We start from the raw sequence: 27,519 nt of genomic DNA on the forward strand, positions 1-27,519 counted from the left end.
CAAGGTCTTTGACACCCACACACACATGGATTTACAAGGTTGTTGGCTCTCTTTTCTCAGCTATGGTCAGGGCTACTTGCTAATGTTTTTCTTGCAATTGTGATGTTTTAGGCAACGTTTTACTTGGATTCACATTTTTTTAAGTGTTTTTTAAATAAATTCTTGCCATGATTTTTTTTAATATGTGCTTTTTAAATGATTTTTACATAAATGTATCAAAATTATAAAAAAATTACTTAAAAATAATGGTTTTTCCAAGAATGTTAGTGTTGAGTCAAGTTTTTAAAAGTAAATTATGTATGCATAAAGAGACAAATTCGAAGCCAATCAAATAACCAAGTACCATGTTTAATGTTAGTCTTTGAATCTTGAGATGTTGGCAGAATGATGAGAGAGACTTGTTCATCACATGTTATTTATCTTCAATGTTTCCACTTCCGATACAAATCAAGTATATGAATTTGGGTGTGAATGGTATTTCTAGGATTTCATGATGAGAAAATTCTAGTCTTGTAAGCATAAAATTGGGTTAAGAATAACCGAATGATAGACAAGGATGCAATGAATTTGAAGAAGAAATCAGCAACTTCTTAACCGAATGATAGACAAGGATGCAATGAATTTGAAGAAGAAATCAGCAACTTGAGTTCCAGGCTTCAAATTTTAATTAAGTTTCTAGTACTCTTTGTTTTCTTTTGATTCTCCTTGTTTACTGCAGTTATGAGTTTGATCTTCTCCACACATTCACCACTAGCACTCAATCAAGTGAATAAATGTTTGTTTCCAAACTGGCAGCATAGTGATTAGATGGTAATAATGGAGAATGTGCTTCCTCCTTACTCTTAGACTGGTGGTGATGGAGTTGCGGATTCTGATAGCATTATCATCATTCGTCATTTGAATTGAGTATGGTTATGGTTATGGTTCTGATGGCAATGGCCTGGATTGAAAAATGCATGAACAAGAACCAAAAGGGTGTAAAATGGGGGGATTCAGAGTGGCAGCCATGACCCTGGACGGACCTGGAGCACTCAGCAGTCCCGCATGATAGCTTTTTGTAGGTCTTGGATGTCAAGGAATCAGAAAGAGGATTTGTCCGGGCATGACAGCATATACAGCACAAGGCTGAACCGGAAGCCAGGAGAGTGAACTACCTGTGTTGAGAATTCGATCAAGCTTTCCCTTTATGACAAAAGGAGCTCAGGCTTGTACGGGCTTGGATCTTGATTTTAATTTTGATTCAAGATTAAAAAAATGGGAAAGAAATTGCTACTGCTCTTCAATTCTCACTTAAGCCGGCCTGTCAGCTTCTTAAGCCAAGTTTCTTTTACCTAGTTCACCGAGATCAGACCACATCAAACCAGCTATAGATCATACGAACTGTTTGATTAATCAGTAGTAATTTGACATTGCAAATTAACCAGTACAAATATGGCATATAGTTGATGTATCAAATCAAAAACAAACAAAAATGCAATCTGCATAGAGCTTTCAACTCTGTATAAAAGATTACTAACACAGATGGATAAGCTAAACTTAACCCATTCTTTTTTTCTTTTTTATATAGAAAGAACATGATTCCAACAAGAAAAGAGAAAATTGATCGGGATGGTCTAAATTTATCTACCTGTCTCTACTTTTATCACGGCTATGGTCTGATCCACTTCTGTTTTTCATCATCTTTTTGGCATTAATCTTGCTTCCTGAGCTTCCTCCATCTTTAGTTTCTACTTCCTCTATTTCTTCCCTCACCACCTTTTTCTCTGACTCCAACGCTATCTTTTTATCTGTTCTCTTCATTTTTTGATGATTTCTTGAGCTGCTTTCGGATGGTGCTGGTGTTTTCCCTATTCCCTCCAGTGGGGTGGTTTGTTCATGCTGTTCTAATTGTAGCTTACTTAGCTCGTCCCTCACTAACGGTATCTGTTTCCCTCTGGAGAGTAGTTGCTCCTGTGCTGACATTCTTTGATCATTTGCCCTCGAGCCTTTGTCTTGTTCAAAGAATAGGACTTGCACGACTGTTCTCAATGGCAGGCGCTCATTCTTTACAGCATGGGTACGGACTTCTGGCGAGAGTTTTTGGCAGTCTAGAGGCCTGCATAGACGCTTCTTATCTGCCTTGCTCAGTTCAGGATGCTCCTGTTTGAAAATGAATGAATGTGTGAATGGTTTGAAGATCAGAAATGAGAATACCATGATAATGAACTTGCTGAGAGCATTAGGCCATGGAAAGTTTTGCAAGGGCTCAACAAGTCCTGAGCTTTATATTATATTAAAGACATGCTGCATATAGCTCTTTACCTTGAGATAAATGTTGATTCCCTTGTACAGGTCATCATGATCTTTCCTAGCAATATCTGGCAAAGCTTCAGCAACAGCTAAAACTTTTGATACTGGTAAGTTGATGTCTCTAGCAACCACTTGAAGGTAAGTGTCAATAAGCTTTCCAATCTTTCTAATTGATCTCATAGACTGGGAATTTTCGATAGGTGCAGGTGATGTTCTTCTCCATAGCAGCAAGAAACTGTCCAGCACTGCTGCAACCAAGTCAATATCATAATAATGTTGATTGGAGGATGAATGTGTAGGAAATAGCAGGTCGCTAACTGTTGCCTCCTCTAATTGCAGGCTAGATCTCCTTATAAGTTCTGTCTTTATCATTGCAGATGCACCTAGGTGACTTGCAATGCTAAGAAGTCTTAGCAAGAAGCCAACTGAAACTGACCCTTTATCTGCTGGAATCATAGTCACAATGATTTCAATAATTTTTCGATGATTTTCTGCAACATCGTCAGTCTGAGACACTGAGCTCTCTGGAGGTGTAATCTTTGTAGCATCCGGTAGCCAACGACAGGCATAAACATGTAAAGCTTCACCAATGAGCTGTGGTGGGAGCATATATGTTGATTTAATAGCTATAATTATGCATCGGAAAAGGTCTATGTCAAGATCGGATATGTCCTCCGTCCACCAATCCTTGGGAACAGATTGCTGCTGCTTGTTGAACCCTTTTCTAGTATAAGTGTAGGACCATGTTACCTGCAAGGAAAAATGACTTTAAGATGATTTTCCTGAAAATATTTACTAAATTAAATATTTTTTTTTCAATTTCATGAAAAAATGAAATTGCTTCTGTAAGGGATTTGTTGACCTTTGCAGGGGGTGTGAGGATTTTTTCAACAATTGAATCAATGCATCTTCTGACGATTCCGAGGTTCTCTGACCACTCTGTCAACTTGACTGTTGTCTGTAGCGTGACAATGGAGTCCTTCCAACCTTCTAGAATGCAGGAATTAAAGAAGGACTCAAGTTTAAGGACAAAATTTCCCTTCTCGACAGCTTCTGTCATTCGAAGGAACTTTGCAGCACAAAATGCAGATACAAAGTTATGAGCACTGAGGTTGATTGTTATTCCATAACAATATTTAGCACACAGCTCAAAAGCATCTTCCCCTCCAGGGATATCATGCAGCTCTATTGTAACAGTATTTGAATCTTCAGAATCTGTACATAGCCTCTGTAAGAGGCCACACTTCGGTAGAAGTGAAAACTGCAGCTAAGAGCAGTAAAGCTAGTAAGAATCCAAGTCATCTTGGATGAATTTAGGGTTCTAAAAATCAACAAATGCAGATTAAAATAGTGAAATTGTACTTTACATGCCATGGAAAATACAAAATTATATGTTTTTCCCCATCTCTTTATGCTGTATGAATTGTATGCAATGTTAAAACATATTATGAATGTCTAGCATGAAAGTTGACATCAGTGAAGATGCATCTGGGACAAAGATTTCATTTATGTCCTTGGCTAAATCATACCTGATGAAGAAGAAAATTGATGTTATTGATTCGTATAACAAGGTCACTAGTTATATCTGATATCACAGACCTGCATTGCAAAAGTAACATGACTGCGTACAGCTCATACCTGATAGATGCAGCTTTAATTGATACAGAAATTGGTGATAGATCAACATACCTGGTTGCCTCTTCTGTAAAGAAGGTATCTGGCCGTGTCCCAAGTTTCATAAACTTCATTTTTGCGATTTTCTTTTCGTTTGATCAAAAGATAGTGAGAGATTCTAACTTCAGAACAATGGAGCATGCCCTTTTGAGATCTCACCTGAAATAAATCCAGGATGTGTTTAATCAAACAGGCAGGCGTATCAACAAAATTTAGAGGTGAGCGAGGTACCATAAATGAAAAGGAATACCTTTAGAAAACTACTCTGTAATTAGACATTGAATTTGTCCATGGAAAAAGAAAAATTTGTAATGAATTTTTGTGTATCAGACAATATTAAGCAATGCAATCTGATATATTCATTTTTTTTTCCATTAGTAACAGCAGAAATGGTAATTCATTCATTCTAATTCCTTTTTTTCCAGAGCAGATTCTAAATGAAATGTATCTAAAGGAAGGGCGTGCATACAGAAGAAGGCCAGGAAATTTGTCCTAAAATAAAATAAAATAAAATAAAATAACTCTTTATACATCATTTTTCACTCGAAAAAAAAAAAACAAAAATGAATTACTTGGTGCTCCCTGGAATTAAATTGGAAAAATCAAAGCCTGAGAAAATGTTGGAAAAGATGTCAAAATTAAAAAGGAGAAATATAGTTGAAAAAAGAAAGAAAAAAAAGAGCGAGCTCTCAAGAAATATTGAAGTGAATTAATGCATTCTAGTCACCAATTAAGGGAAGAAATTGAGAGAGCTTTTAGGACATACTCACAATGATTGCCAAGGCAAAAGGGCAGTAATCTAACAACTTCATCAACACATGAGGCAGCATTTAATTTTGAAGAAAAAATTCATCACCATGTAGTGGCTTCACAGATATGGCCAAAATTATCAGAAAGATGGGGAAGAAAAGGAGAAGAAACTGAAATGGTGGAAGAAGAAGAAGAAGAAGAAGGGATCATGATTTTTGAAAGACATGTCAACCCACGTAACTGTATAGCTTTAGCATGCAAAAGTGTTAAACGCATAGAATCGATCACTTTTAAAATGTAAATGGCATGTAGGCCTTACCTCGCCTAGCCTTTTTAATCCAACAAGGGCCCAACCATCTTCAATGTTTCCTGTATAAAACTCTACTAGACAAGCCCTCTAAGTCTAACAACAGAAGTTTTGGAGTTTTACCTGCAAGAAAATAGAAGAAAGAAAACACAGATGATTCAGTCAGTTTTTCTCTACTGTCAAGCTCTTAAGAGAGAAGAGGATGGTTCTATAAGAAGAGTCTTTACAGGAAACAGAAAAAGAAACAATAGCAGTTTCTTTGACCACCCTACATGCAAAATGGTCTCTAGTTTATATCTTTGACATGTGCATTAAACGTTAATTTGGTGGTTGAAGTTTATTAAATGCTTCTTTTGCAAGGCAAAACCCCTCACTGGTTTACAAGTTTAGGCATGGATTTTTGTACTTCTGTTAAAATTTTGACAGATATACCTCATAAGAGACTGAAGTATACTACCTGATATTCCGGTGGTGTCGGATTTGGCAGAATCCAAAACCCCTTTAAGCAGTAAATGTATGGCTGTGCCTCGGCAATTACCTCACCAACCACAACAGTCCACAACCTTTCTATATGTAGTATAATAAAATGACAATATACATATATATATATATGTATATATATAGGTAATTTCTATTTTATAGTAACAGATGTTGTGTAAGTAGTCTCGATGCATGAAAGATGGTCCGATGACACCCCCGTCAAGTAAACTTTACAAAGTTCAGTATTGTAGTCATGTTACAAATGGAAGATCCTGAGAATTGGTGACGAAACACTAAAGTCTCAAATATTCCTTGTCAAAAGGAGATGCTTGATAATTTTGGCTGACAAAATCCAACTCATAATCCATGCTTGGAATAAGAAAGGATGAGCAAATACCTACCATAACTGTGTTGATGCTTGATGGCTCCCAATTAGATGGCCGAAGTATGTCCTCAAGCTTATTTAGGAAATGGAAAACTAAAGTGATTCTTGGCCCCTTATGGTTTGCAATCAAATCAAAGCATACAGTCCATATGTACATGATGGAGCTGTATGTCTAGCCACTTCAGCCATCTATGGACAGATCTAAAAGTATTGGTGTCTTGGTTATTTACTCTTTGAAAGGGGCCATTTCATAGGCAACAAAAGTTTATTCTTTCTTAAAAACAGGTAAATTTTCGGCTTGAAAGGGTAACATATAGATCTTCCAATTTAACCAAATTGAATGGGAAGTAGATTTGTGAATCTGTCGACACCTTGGAATTGAATGTAACGGTTTCTTGGTCTTAGTTTCTTTACGGTTAATCTTTTTTGGTCAAGGGCAATAACATAGAACATTAAATCCTACACCGACCCTACTCTTGCAGCAGGTGACCACTCAATGGCTCTAGGGCATACCACAACAAACCAAGAAGAGGATGGTATTGTGGACTGAACTCTACAGCTCAGGGAATATAGATTGGTGGCAACAACATAACCAGTGTTACCTAGCTTAATTGGTACCTGAAGCCATAAATATGAAGTAAATGCTGCCATATATATTTGGTGGCATGAAGTCAGAAAGATAGACAGATACTGCATGCAATCAAATCTCTTTAAACCATATCTTATAAAAAACATGGATGACATCTAAGAAGAAAAGGACACAAACTTCCATCATTATGACTTGGAGATTTTGATTTAACTTTCTCTAAGCAGGATGACTAGTGCAGAATCTAAGCTGATATGCTTTCGATGATCTTTCCTATTGTACAGCAGCCCGAATATCCTTCCAAACTAATGCTAGACAGATGGAAGGTGAACCAATTTTTCTGATTTCCTCCATGGTAATGATATCACAGGTTGGCTTGAATTTGGTTCAATATCATACTTGAAAATAAAAAAATGTTCTCCCTATCCCTCATCTAGGAAGAGAAAACTGTACCTTTAGGTATTGGTGGTCCAGATAGAATGAGATGTTGGTCCAGGTGCCTTTAAAATTGGTTGAAATCTAACCTAGTGGTCTGTCAGGCAACAGATATGGAGGTAAAAGAGAAACACAGTGGTAATGTAGCACAACACCAGGTACTTGAAGCTAAAGCCCTAAAAGAACTTTCTTCTAAACACCATATAATATCAAAAAAAAAAAAAAAGGTGAGCCGTGCCTATGCCAATACAGAATCATTAATTGTCATCCAATGTGATACTGCGCACTTAACCACTTATGTTAACGAAATTGATAAAGGAACTTGTCTACAAGGTCCCAGAATGTTTTTATAATTTTCTCCTTGTCCATACTCTATTGGAATTATTTAATAAAAACATACAGTAAAGTTTCTTTTTTCCATAATTTTTTTATCCTCTAGCTAGCCAAAGCATGGCAGAATCTCTCATATCTGCTTATAACAGAACAAAAAAGCGCCTTGAGCTTTTGTGTTTTGGCTATTGAGTGGGGGACAATAATATTGACTCGAGCAGGTTTCTGTCAATCAAGTCACCCTAATTTTTCCCATTTTACCAACTTAATTATCTACAACTGTACATCATCATCATCATCAATAAGACTGGACCAAACATAGTTGTTCACATAATGAAGAAGGAAGCATGTGCAAGTACATATCAAGAAGAGTGTACATACCAGCAGTGGTTTGATTTCAAGCAAGCAGCAGCAGAACCATTAATTACAAGTGATGAAAAAGCTGCAAATTTTATTCTTCGAACTTGGACTGATATAATAAAGGCAGCAAGGATATAGCACTGTGGGAACTTAAGAATCAGGAACAAGCATGTGCCCATCAGAGTACATGAACATGAGAAGCACATATGTGATGTTCAAGAAATGACTAAAAGGTTCCATGCATGTAATCCTACTGGTTGAAGGGAGAGGAAGAGGTTATGGTAGTGTGGGTTTCTGTTAACTCAACTAGCAAGACAACACACGCTCACAACAACTAAAAGAAGAGAAAATGAGTCTCTTTCCTTCCTCTCTGTGTCTCACCTCACCAAGACTAGTGGAGGGTAGAGAGAGGGAGTGGTTGGTTGGGATTAGTCAACATGGTAATGTATCAAAAGCATATTATGATAGAACATTTAGAAAAAGAAAAAAAAGGAAGCGAGATGAGGTAGCAGGCAGCAGGCACCAATCACCTTCTCTCTCTCTCTCTCTCTCTCTCTCTCTCTCTCTCTCCCTCCTCTTCTCTTTATTAATTAACATGCTAGAAATTGGTCTTCCATGATTGATTTCACAGAAAGCATGCAAATGCAAGAGGCTAATGCTTATAACTACCAAAAGAGTGCTTTTCTTATTACTCTTTCAAAACTTATCGATGGTTTTTCTATAGTTTGCTGCGTTTTCAACTGTATTTCAAGTTAAAAGTCATATATATTTTTTCTAATGTTTTTTTTTTCCCTGACTTGAACCTTAGTTTTCACTGCGTAGATAAACGGAACCGTGATCCAAAGGGTTTGGTTTTGTTCATGGTTTAAGACTATTTTTCTTCATTGTGAAGCCTTAAACCTTAAATTAAAATCATTTTCATGAATTTCTTACTCCAATATAGATGGTTTCTTCCCCTTTTGTCAAAACAAAAATACTTACAAATATGCAATTTACATTTTCTCTTGCTTTTGATTGAATAAAAATATAAATTGAAGTCCTAAATTAATCAAGCGGGACCAAGCAAAGTAAGAAAGATCCACTGTGCTATACCTCATCATTCCTCTCTCCACTAGCTTAAGGATATTCTCTTCTTTCTTCTAGTCTTCACCTTGATTTGCATGTCGGCCACGTGTGTTGTCTTTGTGCCGTTGGTTTCCTCTAGTTCCTATACCAGTCTGTGGTGATGGGATTGGGCTGCTTCGCATTGTTGGTTGTTTTGAAGGCCGAACACCAGACAAGCCTTTCTCTTCAATGTGATGATATTATCTGCTGCTTCAAATTTCATGCGTGTAGGTTTCTTAATCTCACGTGTGTTTCTTTGTGTCAATCTCTCCTCTCCGCTTCTTTTTGTTGCTTTGATTTCAAAAAGATTGTGTTTTTCTGGGTCCATCTTGCTACCCCATTCACCACTCCATGTCCATACAAGGACAGAAAAGTTGAAGATGATGTGATGGGTTTACTGTTAATTAACCTGCTTTTTATGATTCTACATCTGCTTAATTAATAACAAAAGCACTGCTGATTAAGAAATACAAGACACTTTGGTCTCTAATTTGCTGACCAGAGCAGCCTAACTCAATGATGTCATGACAAGACACTGATGATTAACATTACATATCACCCTAATCTATTGCGTGTTCACCATCATCACAGTATCCTTCATTACTCTTGATTTAGTTTCCCTTTTTTCGAGAATGTCTGACCAGCTAGCTTGCTAGACAGGCGGTCATTTCCCCGGTTTAAATTGTGTTTAGCTGGACGGAAAAGGTGTAAGAAATAATGTTTTTTCAAGCAAAATATGTAACTTTGACGCGTTGTCGACAAACGGACACCCTTACGCTACAAGTAAATACATCTCCTTGGCCCTGCATCATCCACTCCTTGATGTGCTTGTTTATCATGTATAATGCTAATAATTATATGAAGCAGAGTGGTCATTATACTTGAATTCTCTGTTTGCCAACAAGCGAATGAACCTTGATTGATCAGGTCACCTCATGCTTTATTAAGAGGGATGTATATTCAAGCTGCTATGATCTACCAAAGAGAAAAGGAAATTAACTCCATTCTTCTTAGTTGGAATAAAAGGTTTTGTTGAAAAGACTAGTCTTTTTCTCATTGCTTCCTTCATGGTTACAGAAAAAAGAAGTGGTAACGAATCGAACTCCGACCAACCAGAGAATCTATCAAGCTAGCCATTTCAACAACTTGGATCCTTTGATTTTGAGGTTCCCATGTCGGCCGCGAAAAAGATGATGCTAAGTGGCCACTACTGACCATCAAGACTTTGTTCATCTACGTGGTATGGTAATGCTGCATTTTAATCTGAATTTAGCTTGAAAAAATATTAATTTTTTATGTTTTTTCAAGCCAGAATAGATAAATATAGTATATTGTTTGAACGGAGTGGATAAACATACCCTGAATCCACAGGAAAAAAAGGCCTTGATTCCAAGAAAAATTTATTCATGAACAGAAAATTAACATGAATCAATCATGGATGTATCATCAATAAGAAAAGCCTTCAAGAAAATAAAAACATTCTTAGAGGCCATGATAACTACACTGTTGAAGAAGTTATGTGTCAACCTAGGTTACAATGAAAGGTTAGGCATAGGTAAGAAACATAGGGTTTAAGAATGCCACTAGTCAATCTCTACTCTATACCGTATGGACCTACAATACTGTCCCGTGGAAGAGTAGAGTAGCCTTTCTTCCCACATTTGGGCAGTCAATATTAGTTGATGCCACCGCGCATTGTCTTCTATTTTCATTGCGTCTATGGTGGCAAGTAGGCCTCGCATTTCTTTCTTCATCAATGAAATTTGAATCCCATGTCATATCTATGCATCTATAAGCAGTATCCACGGGGCCATCTCAGTGTATTGCCCTAAAAAACGAACGCTGGCTCTGGGCTATTGCTCCTTGCGTTAAGCAATAGCCCAAAATCTTTGGCATAATTGGATTGGCTCTCTGAAGAGAATTGGGGGATCCTTTCCTTTCACAGTAAAAATAGAGCTGTCAATTACCCAATTTTTTGGGAACAGCAATCTAAACTAGCTAGAAATTTTATCACTATATATGTGAATATGATGCAAACCAATATGCTTGGAGTGGAAACTATGATGGCATTCAAAAAGTAAAGGACCCTTAAGTGTTGCACAATCATTTTTTCCCTTGCATGGATTCTCGAGCTAATTAAGATAATGATAACATGCACAGTAAAGTCAATAGAATGCTTTTCAACACTCGCAATTACCCTTACGTCATTTTCATGCTCTGGACAAGGGCACCCTTTTGAACTCGATAACATGTAACTTCTACTTTTTAACTTCTTTCGGTTCAGTTTGTGATCACTACTATGAAATTTGGAGGAAAAGAGAACAATGAGCTTGAAATTTACTTGAGAGAATGAAGAGAATAGGAAAGCAAATTTTATTTTCTGAAACAATTCTTTAGTCTTCTGTCCTTGGGATGAATTTAGATAACCCAGGATTTTGTGTTCATCACAAGAGGAGCTATGATCTTATCTTACCTTGTGCCATTCAAAACAATTTCCAGGGCCGCCAAGGAGTTTGAGAACATGAGGAAATGACAGTAGTCGAGGAAGCCCATGCTGTCTCGGGAGATAGAGATTGTTCTACTGTCAGTACCTTAAACAAATTAACATGAGTTTCCTAGTCACCAGGATGCAAAGTACAAGCACAGCAAGTAGGACCTGAATCACCACAAGAGAGTTTGATAACCAGCTAAAAAATTTGCCAAAGCTTAATTCTATTCCATTTTGTCTAGATTAACCCAAGCTTGAAGGCTAAAAGGTGCTAGTGAGTTACAAAATATAACCCCAGATAGGCAGTTGCCATTACAAAGAAACAATTGCTGATAAATTCCAAATTACAAGGGGGAGCAATGGCCTCTTATACCTGTTACCTCAGGACATCGTCTGGCACCAATGTCAAACACACTGCTGCTTTCCAGTGCACAAAACAAAACAATTAGAATAAGCAACATGCTCCCTCACTTCAACTAGTCACCAAATAAATCATCATCATCGTTGTCATCATAAGCGCTCTGGTTATTTTCAGGTTTTCCACTCAAAGTACCAATAGCATTCCCCTGGCCATCTTTTGTTGGAGAAGCTAGATTACCAGCAGAACTATCAGAAGAATATGCCCAGGAAGAGCCCACTTTTCCAGCAAATGATTCTCCATAAAGATCATCATACATCCCACTTTTTGTAGTAGTTTTGACCTTATTCAAGACTTCTTGTAATCTACTAGTCACTCCTTTTTGGGAAGCATTATGTTCCTTTGCTGAGAATTGTTCCTTACCTTTGGGTATTACTGTAACCTGTACAAGAGACTCGTATTTTCCAACAAGGCTTCCTTCTTTTACACCTATTGGACCAGGCTCTGTTTCTACATCTGCACCATCTGAAAAACCAACAACTTGAACCAGCTCACCGCCAACTTGATCCCTGAAAGCAACCCTTGTCTTTTTTATTCTCTTAGCAGCTCTCCCCAACTGCTGGCCATCATGTCTTCTGCTTAATGAGCCACTTGATTCACTCGATTTAGTTGGTTGATCAGGCTTAGTTAGACCATAACGATTCAGAAAAGTATTATATGCAACAACAGCTTCTTCATCAGATGGATCAGGTGGGGGTGGTAGGTTAATTTCTGAGGGAGGTGGAGGACGAGGAAAAAGAGCTGCATCATTCTTTCTCAAGATATAAGTTCGTGTTGATGCAGCAAACCGCAAAGACTGCCCCGCTTCCAGTTCAACAGGGGTATCTTTAGTCAAACGTTCATTTGCCACAAAAGTACCATGTGCAGACCCCAAATCAATTACAAAAATGCTGCAGAGCACATGAATTTTGAAATTTGTGAACTTAAGAAAGCTATAACGAACATTAATGCATTGCCAATCCAGATCATCTAGCTATAAACCTTCTCCACAATTGACTTTAACTTCATAATCTTGATCCTTGGATGAGAAAAATATCAACTGTGAAACATACCAATAGCAAAAACCAATCTAGCTTCCATTTCACAGTTAAAATCAGCAATTACTATTTGTTTCTACTTTGTCAGTATTATTATCTTGTCCGTGTCATACTTGCACCTAGCAACTACATGACAATAAAAGCGCAGGTCAACCAACATTAAATGAAAAAACTGTCAAATTCAGCATATCAAAGCTTAATTAAGGATGCTTAATACATGGAACATCATGGCCTGTAACTTCTATGATGACACCTATAAATATTGCAACAAGGTTACAATGCAGAATTAGACAGAACCAAAACTTGGAGGCCAAGTAAAACTGCATCAATAAAAACTAGAGCAAAGATCTAACCTTCCATTCTTGTGAGGAATGACAGCAGCATGCTGGCGTGAAACGGACTGATGATCAAGCACAAAATCACAAGTGTGGATTTGCCTCCCGAAGATATGCCTCCGCCTATCCAAACTAATGCGATCAAGAACCTCTCCGTCCTTCAAAACCTCAAGATAATAAACTCCAGGACGAGGCTCAATCGCCCAGTCTGGTGGCTGCCAAGTTGACTGCCCTCCTCCAACCTGCGTCACCGGCTGAGTATGCCCTAGCAATGGTCCGGCCTCCGGCACAGCAGGTTTTTGAGCAACATAAGGTTGGTCTCGGAACTGGGATTGTGTCTTAGATTGTGAATACTGAACTGAGGGTTGCGAAACAGTGTTAACAGCAGGTTGGGTAGCGGTCTTGGGAGCAGAATTGACAGAGACTGAGAAGGGTTCAGTAGATTGAGCTTTTTTAAAACGCTCAAGACCTGCTCTACCATACATTCTAGGTTCCCCTTCGTTACCAAACACAGTTCCTCAATATGATTCCTGGACTAAACAGCACCATAATGTGGCATTATCATCGACAAACAAACCGACCAAGATATCCAAATTTGCATATTTTTCAAGTGAAGACAATCAACAAGCTCAAGCAGCACCACACCCTCGCATCCAAAACCCTAAATCCAAATTCTATATAGGAGAGTTTGTAGCAAATACTTATTTGCTACAAACAAAAGTAACTAAAAGAGTGACATTGAAACTAAAAATCTACACTTGTCAATCAAAACACCCAGATTTCATTTACAAAGTTACCATGAACATCAAAATCTGACTCAAAAACCAAAACTAAAAGATTTTGGATTCAAAAGAAGCAAACTTTACATCACCCTTTTGCAAGAAACAGCAGTAAGCAGTATTTAATTGGGGAAAAAATAGAGAAAGAAAAGGATGCAAATTGATCCCATGATCAGATACCAACTGAGAGAGCAAAAAAGAATTCGTCTTTTTTAAGCTTTTAATCTAAACAACTAAGGAGTTGGACTTTGGGGAGTTTACCTGAAGCTGTTTTTAGTGGGATGTGACGGTGTTGGCTTTGGAGGGAGAAAGAGAGGGAGAGGAGATCGACGCAGCAACAGCAGCGAGCCCAGGTAGAGAAAACAAAGCTGCTTCCTTTTAAGGCTCAAGCCCTGATTTTCCCTGTCTGTTTCTTTCTTTCTTTTTAATTTTTTATTTTTTTAACATAAAATCTTGATTATATTTATTATTTTACAGAGATCTACCATGTTTTATTTTAATACCAAACAAATCCTTGCTGAGTCGTTCCTTTCTCTAAGAAAAGGGTTAATAGCTCAAATCTTAATTATATAATAAAATACTTTTTAATCTTTGAATATACTGAAATTCATACTATATATTTGATGAGATTTTAGGCGAATCCACCAAAATTAATTATATAATTTGCACATAATTTAAAAAGTTAAATGCATATTCAAATATAAATTTATTATCATAGGTGCTGAATAGCTTTGGGATGAAAATGATAAAATTAATTGTTTATTGATGAAATTGATAATTGAGTAGAACGCCGATGACGATAATGAAGTCTTCCTATATTTTTATTCTTCTTTTCTTTATTTATTTGTATTTTTAGTTGAAAAAAGAAAATCTCAAATCAGATATTCAGTTAGCTAAGGATTTAAGAAATAATCTTTGATATAAAATAGATGATCAATGACGTAAAAATAATTTCAAGCTTAAATTTTTAATATATTTTTTTATGGGAATATTTATTTTATATTAAATCAACACAAGAAATTATTAGATTAATTTAGATCGCTATTAAAAGTTATAAACTAAGTTAATAAAATTTAATTTATCCATGTCATTTTATAATTAATACGTTATTTATTATCTTATTTTATAATTATAATTGTGATATATATATATATATATATATAATTACATTTCAAATGTCATAATTTCTCATCAGCCTGGGAATAACAGCGACTGCGTGTCAGCACGGGAATCACTAATTTAGAGATTACAACCTTTTCCACGTGTTTTGTTTTAACTAATAATTTATAGCTTTTTAATACACACAATCTCTAGACCGATGGCAATGCCCTGATGAATGGACAGCGTGTGTTGGTTTGCTGCTGAAGGTGTATATATATATATGTATGCAAACAATCAGCCATCTCCAACTAAGCCCGTCGCACAAAATACACAGAAGTAGCCTGAAAACCATTCATTATCTATTCACAAACTCCTTCTCGACTAGACTAAAAATCACCTTCAGGCGATCTTGCAGATTTGAGAGAATGTTCTTTGAAATCCTTTTTTGATGCCGGGTGCTTTTCAGCCATGCAACTCCAATGGATACACGCACATGACAGCCTTTCAGTCTTGAGGGAAAATCCTCAACTTGATATCTCAGGTGAAGCTTCAAAAAAATGAAAGAAAACAGTCAATTAAAACACACCACAAACAGAAAATAAAAGCCAAAAGTGAGGAGCAGAATTAATAGCATCAGAAACAAAGATAGCTACAGAAGATACAGTCACAGTGTAAGCAATCAAAGTTCTGGCCATACATTAAAATAGTCACCCAGTGGAACTCCATGAAGAGTCATAACCTCTTCGACAAGCCAACCTTTCCTATCAGAGAGGGGGTATTTCTGCTGTGTACTTGTGACATCTCCTCCAAAACGAGATACACGCTTATCAAATCTGTAGTATATTTGCCTCTCATGTACATCAGTCTTCACCGATTCCCATGGCGTGTAAGAATAGCTAAGACAACCAGCTTTCTCCATCACTTTACGATCCAATTCACCCCCACCAAACATCTCCATTACGAAATTGGTCTAAAACATGATATCCACCATCAGACAAAGACAAATTTGCACAATGTGCAGACTAAGATAAACAAATCCAAAATGTACAGGAATGATCATGGCATGTACAAATATATGCACGAAAGCTCATACAATGAGGAGAGAGTGAGCTTACAGGGACAGAAAATGAAGCAGCATAAACCTCAGACATGCTGACTTCCTCAAGACCCAAGAAAGACCCACTCTCCTCCGTTTGAAGAATTTTGGTTTCTGAATCTTCTTCAACTATTTGCACCTTCTGTTCAAGACTCAATGATCTGGCCTTCCACAATGCCATGATTGTCCTGCTCAGTGCAAAAAAAAAACAAGCACAAATTAAATTATATATGTCATAGATGACCAGCTCTTATCCATTATTGTCACATTTATGATGATAAAATAGTTTTCTGTATCAGAAAGACCAAAGGTCTTATATATCATTTGTTACTAACCTATGTGCTACATTAAAAGATACAAAAGATTGGAAATGGAACTTCAGCCTCCCTTCATCATCAATATTCTTTGCTCCATGCCTGGCGTCCATACCCCTGCCTTGTCGAAGAGTTATAACAATAACTGGACTACCCATTGATGATAGAGTAGGAGTATAAATTTGAATGTCCTCTATGTCCTCCCAAAGAAAGAAAAATTTAGTCTTTTGCCGAAATAAATTTGCATAGAATCCAATTATTCTTGCTGACAGAAACAGCCGACCCTGAAAGATACAATCAGAAGTCATACTAAAAAACTTAAGAAGGCGACAACATTTAAACTTGTAGATAACAAATTTGAGATGACATAGTTACACGAACAGCACCTGTAATGGCATCTTTCGTTTCAAGTGACAGGTGAAGTCATTGATTAGGAATTCCTCTGGTGGAAGCCCAAAAACCTTTTGGAAGGCTGAATTTGTTTGAGGAGAACGCACATTTATCTACAAAAAATCCCATTAACAATTTAAGTGGGTAAGAAAGCATAGGCAGAATACATACAAAATATACAGTACATTAACAAAGTAAAACACTAATGCAGAATTGCCAGCCATTTACCTTCTTCCCCACCTCTTTCTCCATCTTACTTAAGTACTCTTTAACAACATTGCTACCTCTCGTATTGTTCAAGAAAATCCTTAAGTGCAGCTTAGACTGACATGCTTGTGCTAACTTTCCTTGAAGAGGAACCCACACATCAGCTAAATCTGATAAATTAGATTTTACAAAATTAATCTCTGTATGTCCCAAGGACATGGCTTCATCAAAAGGTCCATCAAAATCATAAACATCCACATCCAGCACAGAAGGAGGGTCATCCATGGCATCAAATTCGAATATTTCTGCAACATCCAAGGCATTTCATTACAATGATCAATTAAAAGATGGTTTGAATCATAATTATCATTGAATCTAAAAGCATTTCAATATGAGGATCGCACTATCCATACAATTTCTAAACAGTTCAGGAAAAAAAAATGCATATCTATAAATGGAAAATTGATAGACAAACTGACCATTCCACAGAGGATCAGATTTCTGAAACTTGATAGAGCTTGTTTTAGTTTTCCCATTGCAGGTGAATACCACGTATGGGTCGCAGAAGCCACTTGAATCAACAGTAGGCAAATGACTTCCCTCGATCAAGGCAACTGTAAGCAGCCAGCCATCTCCTTGTGCTTTGACTCCATGATCAGTGCCTATAATTGGAAACAGAAGAAAAGGCCAAGAATCAGCAACACTAACAATATAAAGTTCAATTTGTCAAAACAAACAATAGTTAAACAACATACAGATACCTCAGGCATTCAGCCAAAGACAGAAAATGGAATTGCATAGTTATTGGTAGTTTATGAAGACATGCAGAAACGAGTTTGAATATTACCCTTTTGAGCTCTAGCCTGCATGAAGCGTGAAAGTAACCCTAACACCCTTTCACACTGAAGAGCCAGGACACTACATACAAGGACTTCACCAATTGAATCTGGCAAGTCAAGCCCGAGAAACTCGAGCCCTTGAATTGCATTTGGTGCAGCTAGCCAGATGTGCACAAACACATACAGTCCCATAAAAAACGCAGAAACTACAGTAAAGTTACCAAAATACCGTACAGCCAGCTTCCTGTCTGATTGGGGTTCTGCCTTCAATGAAGCCAGAACCTGTTCCTTACTGGATCCCACGTCCTTCAAATCAACTGGCTTAACATTTTGAGATAAAAACGTTGAAAATAGCTCAAAACTGTCCTTTAGACCTGCACGGGCTCCATTTTCTATCATGCTTTTAAACATGGTACTCTGTAAAAAATTCATGCGCCAGGATATAACCAAATGTGAAGTTTCCTCTCCTGATGGCAACTCAGGACCAGGTGTAATGCAGTAAAGCAATTCGACTTTAAAGGTGCTCCCATACATAACATCCGGAGTGCTCACACAATTCAAAATAGCAAATGTCTTCCCATCTACTTTCACATAAATCTGGTCCTCACTAGCTTTCACAGCACCAACTAACTTGGATGGTGCCCTAACATAAGTAATTACTCTTTTCAAGCTCTCACTACCATTCTCAAATTTCCAAGGACCAAATTGCTGTTCTGAATTTCCCAGGAAGTCTGGCAATGATCTGGCAAAACTCGAATCAGGTGAAAACAAAAGAGAGTTTAAATCTGGGGTTGCAATCAAATACGATTGATCCACAAGGACTCCTCCTGGTAGGTTCTTTGGAACTTCACTTCCTACATCTCTAGATTTCATCTCTTTCATAAGTTCTTCAAAGTTGACAGAAGAGGACTGGTCCTCGGCCTTATCATCACAAACCTCAGATCCATCAGTTTCTGATTGCTCTGAAATTTCAGTGCTTCTACTTGTAGTGGCTGAAATCGCATCTGAATTTTTGTTAAATATTTGAGCAATTCTCCCAGCTAAATTTTTCTGTGCAAAAAACTTGTCTTCTTTAGATGAAGCAGTTTCTTCTGATCTAGCTGAAGAAGAGTTGGTCATCCCATTAAATGACCTAGACGGAGATTGCATTATGTCCACATTCTTCCTCGAACCATTGCAGTTCAATTCAGGAATAGATTGAGAAACACATATACTTAAAAGAATTTCACCTGTTGGAGAAACAAAAGATGAAGCATGGAAATTCCAATCAGTAATGTCATACATCAATTGTGCCGGGACAAAAATTTAGAGAAAGCAATGTACAATGTAAACTCTAAAGTTTATCCCAAAGCCAGATCTTATACTAGGTTATAAATAAAAAAAAAAAATCAGAATCAAGCACGCACACAACTCAATCAAAACTCTAACATCAAACAGGATTCGGTCTTAGCAAAGGACAGCAGATTAAGATGGAAACAACCAACATCCAACCTAAGCATTAATACTAAAAGAGGACTGAATAGCTTTCACAAATCATACACTTTAAAAAAGACGACCACATAACTGCTGGAAAAAGAAGAAGAAGCAAGACTTTAGTTTTACTAGAAAATCAAAACATACCACATTCCTTGATCTTAGACTTCTTGTTTTTGGGTTGCAGAGAGTACCAAGCAGTGCCAAGAGACTTATCTTCCGCATCAAAAACTCGCGATACAGGAACCTTAATCAGCCCAACAAAATCGTCATTAAAGAACTTGTCTTCATCTAATACACACACTACAAGATCCTCATTCAAGTCCCCCACTTTAAAACTGAACTCTTCTTCCCAACTTGGGTTCAAGTTCTTCTTCACCACTTTGGTCTTGCACTTCTGCTTCCCTAACCGCAACTTGGCATATGGATCACTTAGGCCATTTGGATCCGTTGGTGGCAAATTCCTTGCCTCTATCACACGAACAAAAAGCCTCAATCCTCCCATAGTATACAACCAAAAGGCTTAAGCTTTACCCAAAACTGGATCAAAACCACTAATATTTTGCACCAAAAATATAATATCACCACCACGAACAAGTCTTTCTTGGAGCTTCTTATTTGGAAGAACCAGCAAACAAGTTCCACATCATACTTCAGACAACAACAACAACAGACAAAACCCAAAATCTTTTTAACGTGAAATCCTTAAAAAGCTGTTACATGAAGCGAAATTGATAAACTTCAAAAAGGTTCTTCTTGGATTGTTTTCCAAAGTAACATGACAAACTGTATCAAGACTGGAAGTTTTCTTAAAGAAAAAGAAATTAAGAAATCTTGTGATAACTATGATCTGATAAGGAAACAGAAGAGAAACCAATGTGATTAGCAGGATAATTAAAATGAACAAAAATAAAACCAGAAATCAAGGAGATTAAAAGGGTAATTAAAATGAACAAAAATAATAACAGAAACAAACAATGGCCGAAAACAAACGGAGAGATAAATGAATTGAAATAAGCAAAAGATTATTTATTTTGGCAAGAAAGATAAACCCCAAAAGGAAAATTAAAGAAAGAAGAAGATCGTTAAAGGGAAATGTTTTTTTTTTATAAAAAACAAAAAGAAGAAGAAGAAAGACGATGACTTTCTTCGTCTGCCTTCAAAGACTTAACTACTTATTATTATATTACCGCAAGATTGCGCGTATGATATTTGACTTTGACTTCAAGGACTGCCCTTTATCATAAGGTGGATCACATTGACTCACCATTTCTTTTATCATATAGTTTATAATATTATATACATATACATATAAAATAAAGTTGGATCATAAAATAATTATCTGACTAATTTTATTTATTTATTTTTTGAAACAATCAAGGATTTTGTTAAAGATCGAGGGGTTGTCTTTCTTCAATTAATCAATAGACATTGCTAGCAATAATGTTTAGATCTTCCTTTCTTTTCTTTTTTTGGTTTTAACAGTTAGAGTATTAATTGTAATGTTTTTCTCATATTTGGTTTTAACAAGTTATTTACACTTAAATTAATATGTTTATTAATTTTTTTATATGTAAATTTGGTTTTAACAAGTTATTTACACTTATTAATAACTTGAGATAACAATGAGAATGTAGAATTGTATATAACATACACACACATGAATATTTAATCAAAAGTATTTTTAAATTGAGTTAAATTTTATTCTTAAAATGATTTTAATGATGTATTTAGTTTTATTTTTTAAAAAATTAATATTATAGTAGCTCCTGTTTTTTTCAAATTATAGAAAAAATCATGTTGTTTGTCAAATAACTTTTTTAAATCTTGATTTTATAGAAGTTAAGATAATCTGATTTTTATTTATAAAGATTTGTTTTTCATTTATTTTACATGTAAAAATTTATATGGCAGCAGTTTTAACCGAATATATATTTATTAAAACCTCAACTAAAAATATTTTTTAAGATATTAACCACAAAAACTATCACAATACCAAACATATTTAGATAGTATTTGAGATTGTAGTGTAATATGTTTTTCAAAGTATTTTTTTTAAATATATTAAAATAATATTTTTTTTATTTTTAATATCATCATATTAAAATGATCAAAAAGATATTAATTTCAAAACTTTTTAAAAAAATATTTAAAATTTTAATAAAGCGTGTTCCAACCACATTCTAAATAGTGTCTTAATGTTTATTTAAAAATTTAAAAAATATTTAAAATTTTAATAAAACGTGTTCCAACCACAATTCTAAATAGTGTCTTAATGTTTATTTGATATTATAAAATAAGATTTTTTTAAAAAGTATTTTTTAAAATTTTAAAATTAGCAAATCAAAAACACTAATGAATTTATTAAAAGTAACTAAAAACAAAAAACTACTAATAGTACCTGAGTCTTGGCATCTTAATCATAAAAGCAAGGATTCTTTAGAATTGAGGTCACTTTTTATTGATTAATATTCAAGATTTATTATGCAATTGATGGGGGGATTCTAAGAGAATAAAGTCATGTTAGGAGATAGTATTTGGTTGGTCATTGATGAGCTAATTTGGGAGGAGGAGTGGACTATATATATTAAAAGCTCATAGACTTTTTCAGAAGGAATAATAATAATAAAAAGAACTGCAAGTAAATGGGTGCATGTATTCTACTTCCGGTTGGTGTCTTCTCCCACCGAAGAAAATAAAATAAAAATGGCAGCCACGTTTGATTAGACCACTAAGTGATAAACATAAATTGAGTTTTTTTTTTATTCTAGCATAATAAATTTTTTTGACAAAATAACATAATAAAAAAATTTAGAGAAATAATATAATTTAAAAGGTCATAAATAATATTTATAATTCATAATTTATAAATATACCTTCTTAAACATTATTGAATAAAAAATTTTATGAAAAGAAAGTAAAGAAAAAAAATCCTAAAAATATACCGAAACATCAAAGAAGACATTATTGGTATTATTAAAAAACATTTAATAAAAATAATTTAATAATATTAAAAAAATATCACAAGCGTTAGCTAGAATGGAAAAGTGAGTCCTTAACACCTTTAAATGGCTAATATAATTTATTTTATTTATTATTTATGATGTATTTAATTGAATTTATTTTATTAAATTTTTTTTAATAATATTATTAATATTTTCATCAAAGTTTAAGGGTATACCCAGAATTTTTTGTTTATTACCACTCTGTTATTTTATTAAAATTATGTTTTACTATGTTAGAATTCTAAAAGGTCAAAGAAAGTTAGCCAATCATTAGGGTCAAAGCACTCAGCCATTGATAACGGTTAAGCACCGTCAATTCATGCCCCAAACAATGGCAGAGAATAAGAGAAATGGCAGAGCCCTTCTCCACATTCAACCTTCTATGGTCGATTTTATATGTATATGCTATCTAATAATACTGTTGATGTTGATTACTTGAATAATTCTATTATTAATATAATTAATGGGAATTTGTTTTATCATACATTTTATTTTTATTGGTTTTGGAATTACGGTGCAAGACATTTTTAAAAATAATTTTTCCCTTGAAAATATATTAAATTTTTTTTTTAATATCAGTAAATTAGAAAAATAAAAAAAAACTAAAAACATGAATTTAATATTTTTTTAGAGTAAAGTTCACTTTAAAAAAAATACTTAAAATAAAAGGATAAATTGTACCAAACACCCCAGAAACCTCAAACCTGGATTTCATTATTAATGATGTGTTAATTTTGAAGGAATAAAAGCTAGATAATAAAAAAAAAAATTATCCAACTTGACCATCAAGATTCCAAGAACTGAAAAATCTATCATCTTCTTCTCTTGCTAACAACAATAACGTTGATGATGGAAGCGGGAGAGATGGATTAGATGTTGATTATTTTAACCTTGTTAATTTCTCTCTAGTTGTTTCTCTTAATTAACAAGGAAGCATATTATGAATTCGAGTATGGATGGCAATTGCGATCTAGATTGTCACAGGAAAGCTAGTATTCTTTCAAGACTTTGAACATGCATGGACCATGTTAATCATCATGATTATCAGTCTAAATTAAAGAAGACACAGTCGAGTTGTTGTGATAGTGAAACAAGTAGACTATTAGAGAAGTTGTTCCTTGAAGGTTTTTGCTATCCTATGCCTCTCGCAATCTTTCTTGAAAAACAATAATGAAGAAGGAAGTTCATACTGATGATAATGACTCACGAGAGGAAGCTGGCCATGATGAAGAAGAGGATGATTTTTTGAAGACTCGTGCTAGAGTAGAAGAGTTTGCTGTAGATTTCTTGGCGTGTCTACAAGCCAGAAGAGTGATTCATAGGACCAAGTTGAGGAACACACCACATGTAAGTTTTTGAAAAGCTGGTATCAGTGTTTACACCAGTTGATCTTATTTTTGTTTGGGACTCATTGTCTTTTTTGTTCCCTTTCCTGGACTTCGCGAGCTTCAAGTTCTAAGGGATGGGATCCAGATGGCTTGGCAGATGGGATTCTGAAAAAGCACTTTACTTTTTCAGTGTTGGGCCCTTGTAGTGCAGAGGATGCGTGCTAGATCTTTGCAGGTCAAGTTGAAGCTTGTCCTTCGTCAAGGTGATTGAACCCTCTTGTTTAGTTATGTGCTATTAATTGAGTCAACTGAACCTTATATTATACGATTTCAGCCAAATTAGATAGAGTTCAATGGGTTTAGCAGAAAGAATATAAGCCATTAACACAACTTTCCAACCATTGAAGGTAAGAAAGTTGACTCATATTCAGCAGGAAAACAAATAAATTAACTGCTACCAGTTCATGAATTGAAATTGAAGTTTTCATCGAGTTGTACTCGGCTAATGATCACGTATGGAATCAAAGATGAAGGTAGCTTTTAGAGTTATAGTTTGAAAAAATAATTTTTTTTAAAAAAAGCTATAAATTGTAGACTTCTCTTAACTAAGATTTCAAGAAAGAGTTTTCAGCGAAACCACGCAAAATTGCAGTGTATATTGGCTAGCTAAACACTTTAAAGACGCAGACAGCTTCATTCTTGTTAATGATGAAGCCAAAGTCTCTGCAAAATTAGATAAGTCAGACAGCTTCATTCTTGTTAATGATGACCATTGTTTATTCAATGATACGTAAGCACCAACAATACCAAGATTGTTTGAGTGATGGGATGCAAGAAGAACAATCATCCTCAATTAGGAAACTACAAATACAATTTTGGGGAAAAAAAAAGCCTTGCATTGTTCGGCATCATCCATTCTTCTGCTGATGGTTCTCTATTTCTGCCTCTGGCAAATTTTAGCCAAGAAGGACTTCAACACTGCTTTGCTAGGATGATCTTCAATAGAAGTTATCAGCTTCTCATAGGTTTTGGTCTCGGAGTCCGCAAATACACCCTATATAGTCAAAATACGAGATTATTATCTATAAGAGAAAGGAAAACTCAAGGACAGAATACCACATTGTCTGTATATCCGAACAAGTTTGCCGATCAACTCATAAAAGGAAAGCTACATCTTTACACATCCATGCAAAGCAAAACACTTGTACAGTAGTATATGCTATCGTTTGGAGAATTTTAAGCACTTTCTACTTGAGATCAAGTTCAAACCTGAAGGTTCAGATCATTATACAGGGCCTTCACTTGTGCTTCATTCGCTGGGTCAGGTTTCCCATAGTTTTCCTGGAAGGACATAACACAGTCAATAGACAAACCTTACCTCACTTCCGAAGTTTTCATCAGAAAATAGCAAAGTGAATAGAGCAATACTCTACTCTTACATGTAACAGTTTCTTTTGCTCTTCATTGCAAATCTCCATACCCTTCACAACCAAGCAAGAGCACTTAAAATCTTCAATATCTGTTCCTATTAGATATCTGTAAGAGCTGCAGTCAATTAGATAAACAGATTACCTTTTCTTTATTCTTCTTCTTCTTTTCTTCATTTCCTCCATGGATTTTGTTCATTACAACATCTCTTATCCATAATATGAGCTCACCTTACCAATTATCTCTGGATCACCAAAGCAATCCAAGCAATCATCCTGCACGAGAAACATGAAAAGGTGATGACGTGCATGAAGAATCTATCTGAGAAAAGAAAGATACGTTGCAGTCACTATTAAAAGAAAAAAAGAAAGAACGAAATTTACTTGTAGTTGGAAGTAGGTTCCCATCTCAACAAGAATGTTCTGTGCATCAACATGGTTGTCTAGATTCTCACCCGCCATGAGCAATGCACACCAGCATGAGTAAATTCAATGGTCGAACGCCAGATAATAAATCTGATTGATACATCTCCAATGTGGAAAATATGAATTGACCTATATAAATTGGCTTGCCATTTAGGGGGTGGAGATGGTCAGGGAGAACCGCAATAAAAGAATTCGTTTGCAGAAATCACAGAGAGTCCTCGGTTCAGCTTCCCTGGAAAACATATTGCAATTGTTGATTTAACGATTCGATTGCTTCCTCCAGGCTGGTAAATAGTCACAAACGTTTAAAATAAACTTGTTTGTGAGGGATGATTTTCCAATTCAACTCCTACCTCCAGGCACAATATAGTCCACCATCTGCAGCAGAAAAATGAATATAAAAATTAGGAAAAAGAAAAGGTTAACCTGCATACATTGTAAGGTCAAACGTACAAGTACTTCAGCAAACTCCCCAGACAAAATCTCCACCCCAAGTTCACAAACAAGCAAAGCTAAGGTGGCCTCGATACAATCTATAACAGTATAAAACCATCATCCAAAAGTGCTTTTGGGCTGCTTTGAGGATCATTAGGCCTGCTAATCATGTCCAAGATTTTCCCAGTGCAGTACTTGGGGCATTATAGATGCAGAACAAAGGAACCTTGCAGTGGTGGAAAGAATTCAAGATCAAGAACATGCAAGGCAAAGTTTGGCTTTGGGGCACTTTTATTTCACAGATTCTCCACAAAATCAATAACTTTCTCTCAAAACGTCACCACTAACCAAAGAGATTCTCATATTTTCTGCTCAACTTACAACCTCTATCCATTAATTTAGTGCATCAAAATCATTCTTGGTTCCGCTTCACACACACCAAACAAACCAACAAGCCATCAAAACAGCATTTTCAGGCTCAAGATTCACAATTGAATTCTAATTTCCAATCAAATCAAGCAAAAACAATTGCACCCCAGAACGGAGAAACACAAAGATTGAAGCTTTCAACAAGAGATAAAAAAGGAATCAATGCCCTCTCGACCCGTTCACGAGAATCAGGACTCCATTCAAAAGCAGGATCCTGAAGAAGCTCTTTCTTGAGGACAGAGAAGACATTCAAGAAGGTTGACTTAAGATCTGCCATGGCTAATTACTCTCTGTCACAGATGTTAGAGGAGAGACTGACAAGACACAGATTGTGGTGAAGATTATAATCTTTGAGTAAATGTCCCCTCCTTCCTTACATAGAGGAAGAAAAATGGTGTAGTTTACTACATTTTGTTCTTGTTGGCTTCCATGATGATCTGTGTTTTTTTTTTCTTTTTACGAAAAAAATAGGATGAGAAATGAGAGAACAACTGTTTGAATTCCATGTCAGGTTTCTTAATTGGTCCATGTTTCAATCTAGCTACACCACTTGAGATTCTTAAGGATTATTCAACAATTAATTGTTGAATAATTAGTCTGCTAATGCACCCACATACAAATTTAATTTGTTTTATTTATTTTCTTTGCATGAAAAAGATAAAGAAGCATGGGCTCTCTATGGTCTCTGAAACTCTTCTTAGATCACAGATGCTTCGAATCCTATTCTGCATTCATTTTGTTTGGAAAACTAGAAATAAATAACTGGATATGAATCTGCTCGGATTAATTTATAATTTATAAATTTTAATTTTTTTTTATAATTAAAATTAGAATCAAACAATCACCAAATATAAAGCAACAATCATACTACTTAACATCAAGATTTTTACATGAAAAATTTGATACGAAAAAAACCACAGAACTGTAGATCACCTAAAAACTTTCATTATTAATAAATAATAAATTTATAATTATTCTTTTTTAAATTCAATTTTTACATGAAAAATTTGATACGAAAAAAATCACAGGACTGTAGTTCATCTAAAAACTTTCACTATTAATAAATAATGAATTTATAATTATTCTTTCTTAAATTCAACTAAGAACTACAACATATATATCATTAAGAACAATTTATTTTTGAAATACAATAAGATTAAAAAAAAATATTTGAGAAAAACTCATAATACTGACAACTCTATTTTCTGTCAAAAATGATCAACTTCTCCACCATCAATTTTTATTCTAATTATTGAGAATGAATAATAATATGTTTAGAAACTGATGTCAAA

General features: G+C 35.3%; 4 protein-coding genes across 21 annotated transcripts; all 4 read right to left on the bottom strand.

The window, feature by feature from the left end:
* Positions 1-1,369: 1,369 nt before the first annotated feature.
* LOC105136465 (BTB/POZ domain-containing protein At5g47800) lies at positions 1,370-9,025 on the bottom strand. 10 transcript variants are annotated; one of them, XM_011041827.1, is made up of 8 exons: positions 7,618-9,025; positions 5,478-7,003; positions 5,033-5,143; positions 3,979-4,122; positions 3,819-3,888; positions 3,152-3,556; positions 2,302-3,039; positions 1,370-2,139 (listed from the first exon to the last, which is right to left on the bottom strand). In XM_011041827.1, the coding sequence occupies exons 4-8, from the start codon at positions 4,035-4,037 to the stop codon at positions 1,624-1,626; spliced, it is 1,788 nt and encodes a 595-aa protein (XP_011040129.1). In that variant the 5' UTR covers positions 4,038-4,122; positions 5,033-5,143; positions 5,478-7,003; positions 7,618-9,025; the 3' UTR covers positions 1,370-1,623. The 10 variants fall into 10 exon arrangements, with proteins under 10 accessions (XP_011040129.1, XP_011040131.1, XP_011040130.1 ...); XM_011041829.1 differs by adding an exon at positions 4,730-4,829 and having other exon boundaries at positions 5,478-9,025; XM_011041828.1 differs by adding an exon at positions 4,734-4,883 and having other exon boundaries at positions 5,478-9,025.
* Positions 9,026-10,064: 1,039 nt separating this feature from the next.
* On the bottom strand, positions 10,065-14,195 carry LOC105136467 (SMAD/FHA domain-containing protein). 5 transcript variants are annotated; one of them, XR_844348.1, is made up of 4 exons: positions 12,997-14,195; positions 11,562-12,496; positions 11,174-11,356; positions 10,065-10,631 (listed from the first exon to the last, which is right to left on the bottom strand). XR_844348.1 is itself a non-coding variant. In XM_011041836.1 (3 exons), the coding sequence occupies exons 2-3, from the start codon at positions 13,461-13,463 to the stop codon at positions 11,665-11,667; spliced, it is 1,299 nt and encodes a 432-aa protein (XP_011040138.1). In that variant the 5' UTR covers positions 13,464-13,508; positions 14,019-14,195; the 3' UTR covers positions 11,380-11,664. The 5 variants fall into 5 exon arrangements, 3 of the variants coding, with proteins under 3 accessions (XP_011040138.1, XP_011040137.1, XP_011040136.1); XR_844347.1 differs by having other exon boundaries at positions 10,065-10,636; XM_011041836.1 differs by lacking the exons at positions 10,065-10,631; positions 11,174-11,356 and having other exon boundaries at positions 11,380-12,496; positions 12,997-13,508; positions 14,019-14,195.
* A 765-nt stretch (positions 14,196-14,960) lies between these two features.
* LOC105136468 (C2 and GRAM domain-containing protein At1g03370-like) lies at positions 14,961-20,256 on the bottom strand. Its single transcript, XM_011041837.1, has 9 exons — positions 19,325-20,256; positions 17,713-18,933; positions 17,345-17,527; positions 16,887-17,170; positions 16,655-16,771; positions 16,290-16,552; positions 15,974-16,142; positions 15,556-15,828; positions 14,961-15,405 (listed from the first exon to the last, which is right to left on the bottom strand). The coding sequence occupies exons 1-9, from the start codon at positions 19,680-19,682 to the stop codon at positions 15,214-15,216; spliced, it is 3,060 nt and encodes a 1,019-aa protein (XP_011040139.1). The 5' UTR covers positions 19,683-20,256; the 3' UTR covers positions 14,961-15,213.
* A 3,993-nt stretch (positions 20,257-24,249) lies between these two features.
* Positions 24,250-26,936, bottom strand: LOC105136469 (farnesyl pyrophosphate synthase 1-like). Of its 5 annotated transcripts, XM_011041842.1 has the most exons (7): positions 26,394-26,935; positions 25,717-25,741; positions 25,322-25,595; positions 25,169-25,213; positions 24,950-25,039; positions 24,780-24,851; positions 24,250-24,564 (listed from the first exon to the last, which is right to left on the bottom strand). In XM_011041842.1, exons 3-7 carry the CDS (start codon positions 25,397-25,399, stop codon positions 24,445-24,447), a joined length of 405 nt encoding a protein of 134 aa, XP_011040144.1. In that variant the 5' UTR covers positions 25,400-25,595; positions 25,717-25,741; positions 26,394-26,935; the 3' UTR covers positions 24,250-24,444. The 5 variants fall into 5 exon arrangements, with proteins under 5 accessions (XP_011040144.1, XP_011040141.1, XP_011040143.1 ...); XM_011041839.1 differs by having other exon boundaries at positions 25,322-25,417; positions 25,495-26,936; XM_011041841.1 differs by having other exon boundaries at positions 25,322-25,741.
* Positions 26,937-27,519: the final 583 nt, after the last annotated feature.

This window comes from Populus euphratica, unplaced genomic scaffold (assembly GCF_000495115.2).
Source record: "Populus euphratica unplaced genomic scaffold, PopEup_1.0 scaffold142.1, whole genome shotgun sequence".
Lineage (NCBI taxonomy): Eukaryota > Viridiplantae > Streptophyta > Magnoliopsida > Malpighiales > Salicaceae > Populus > Populus euphratica.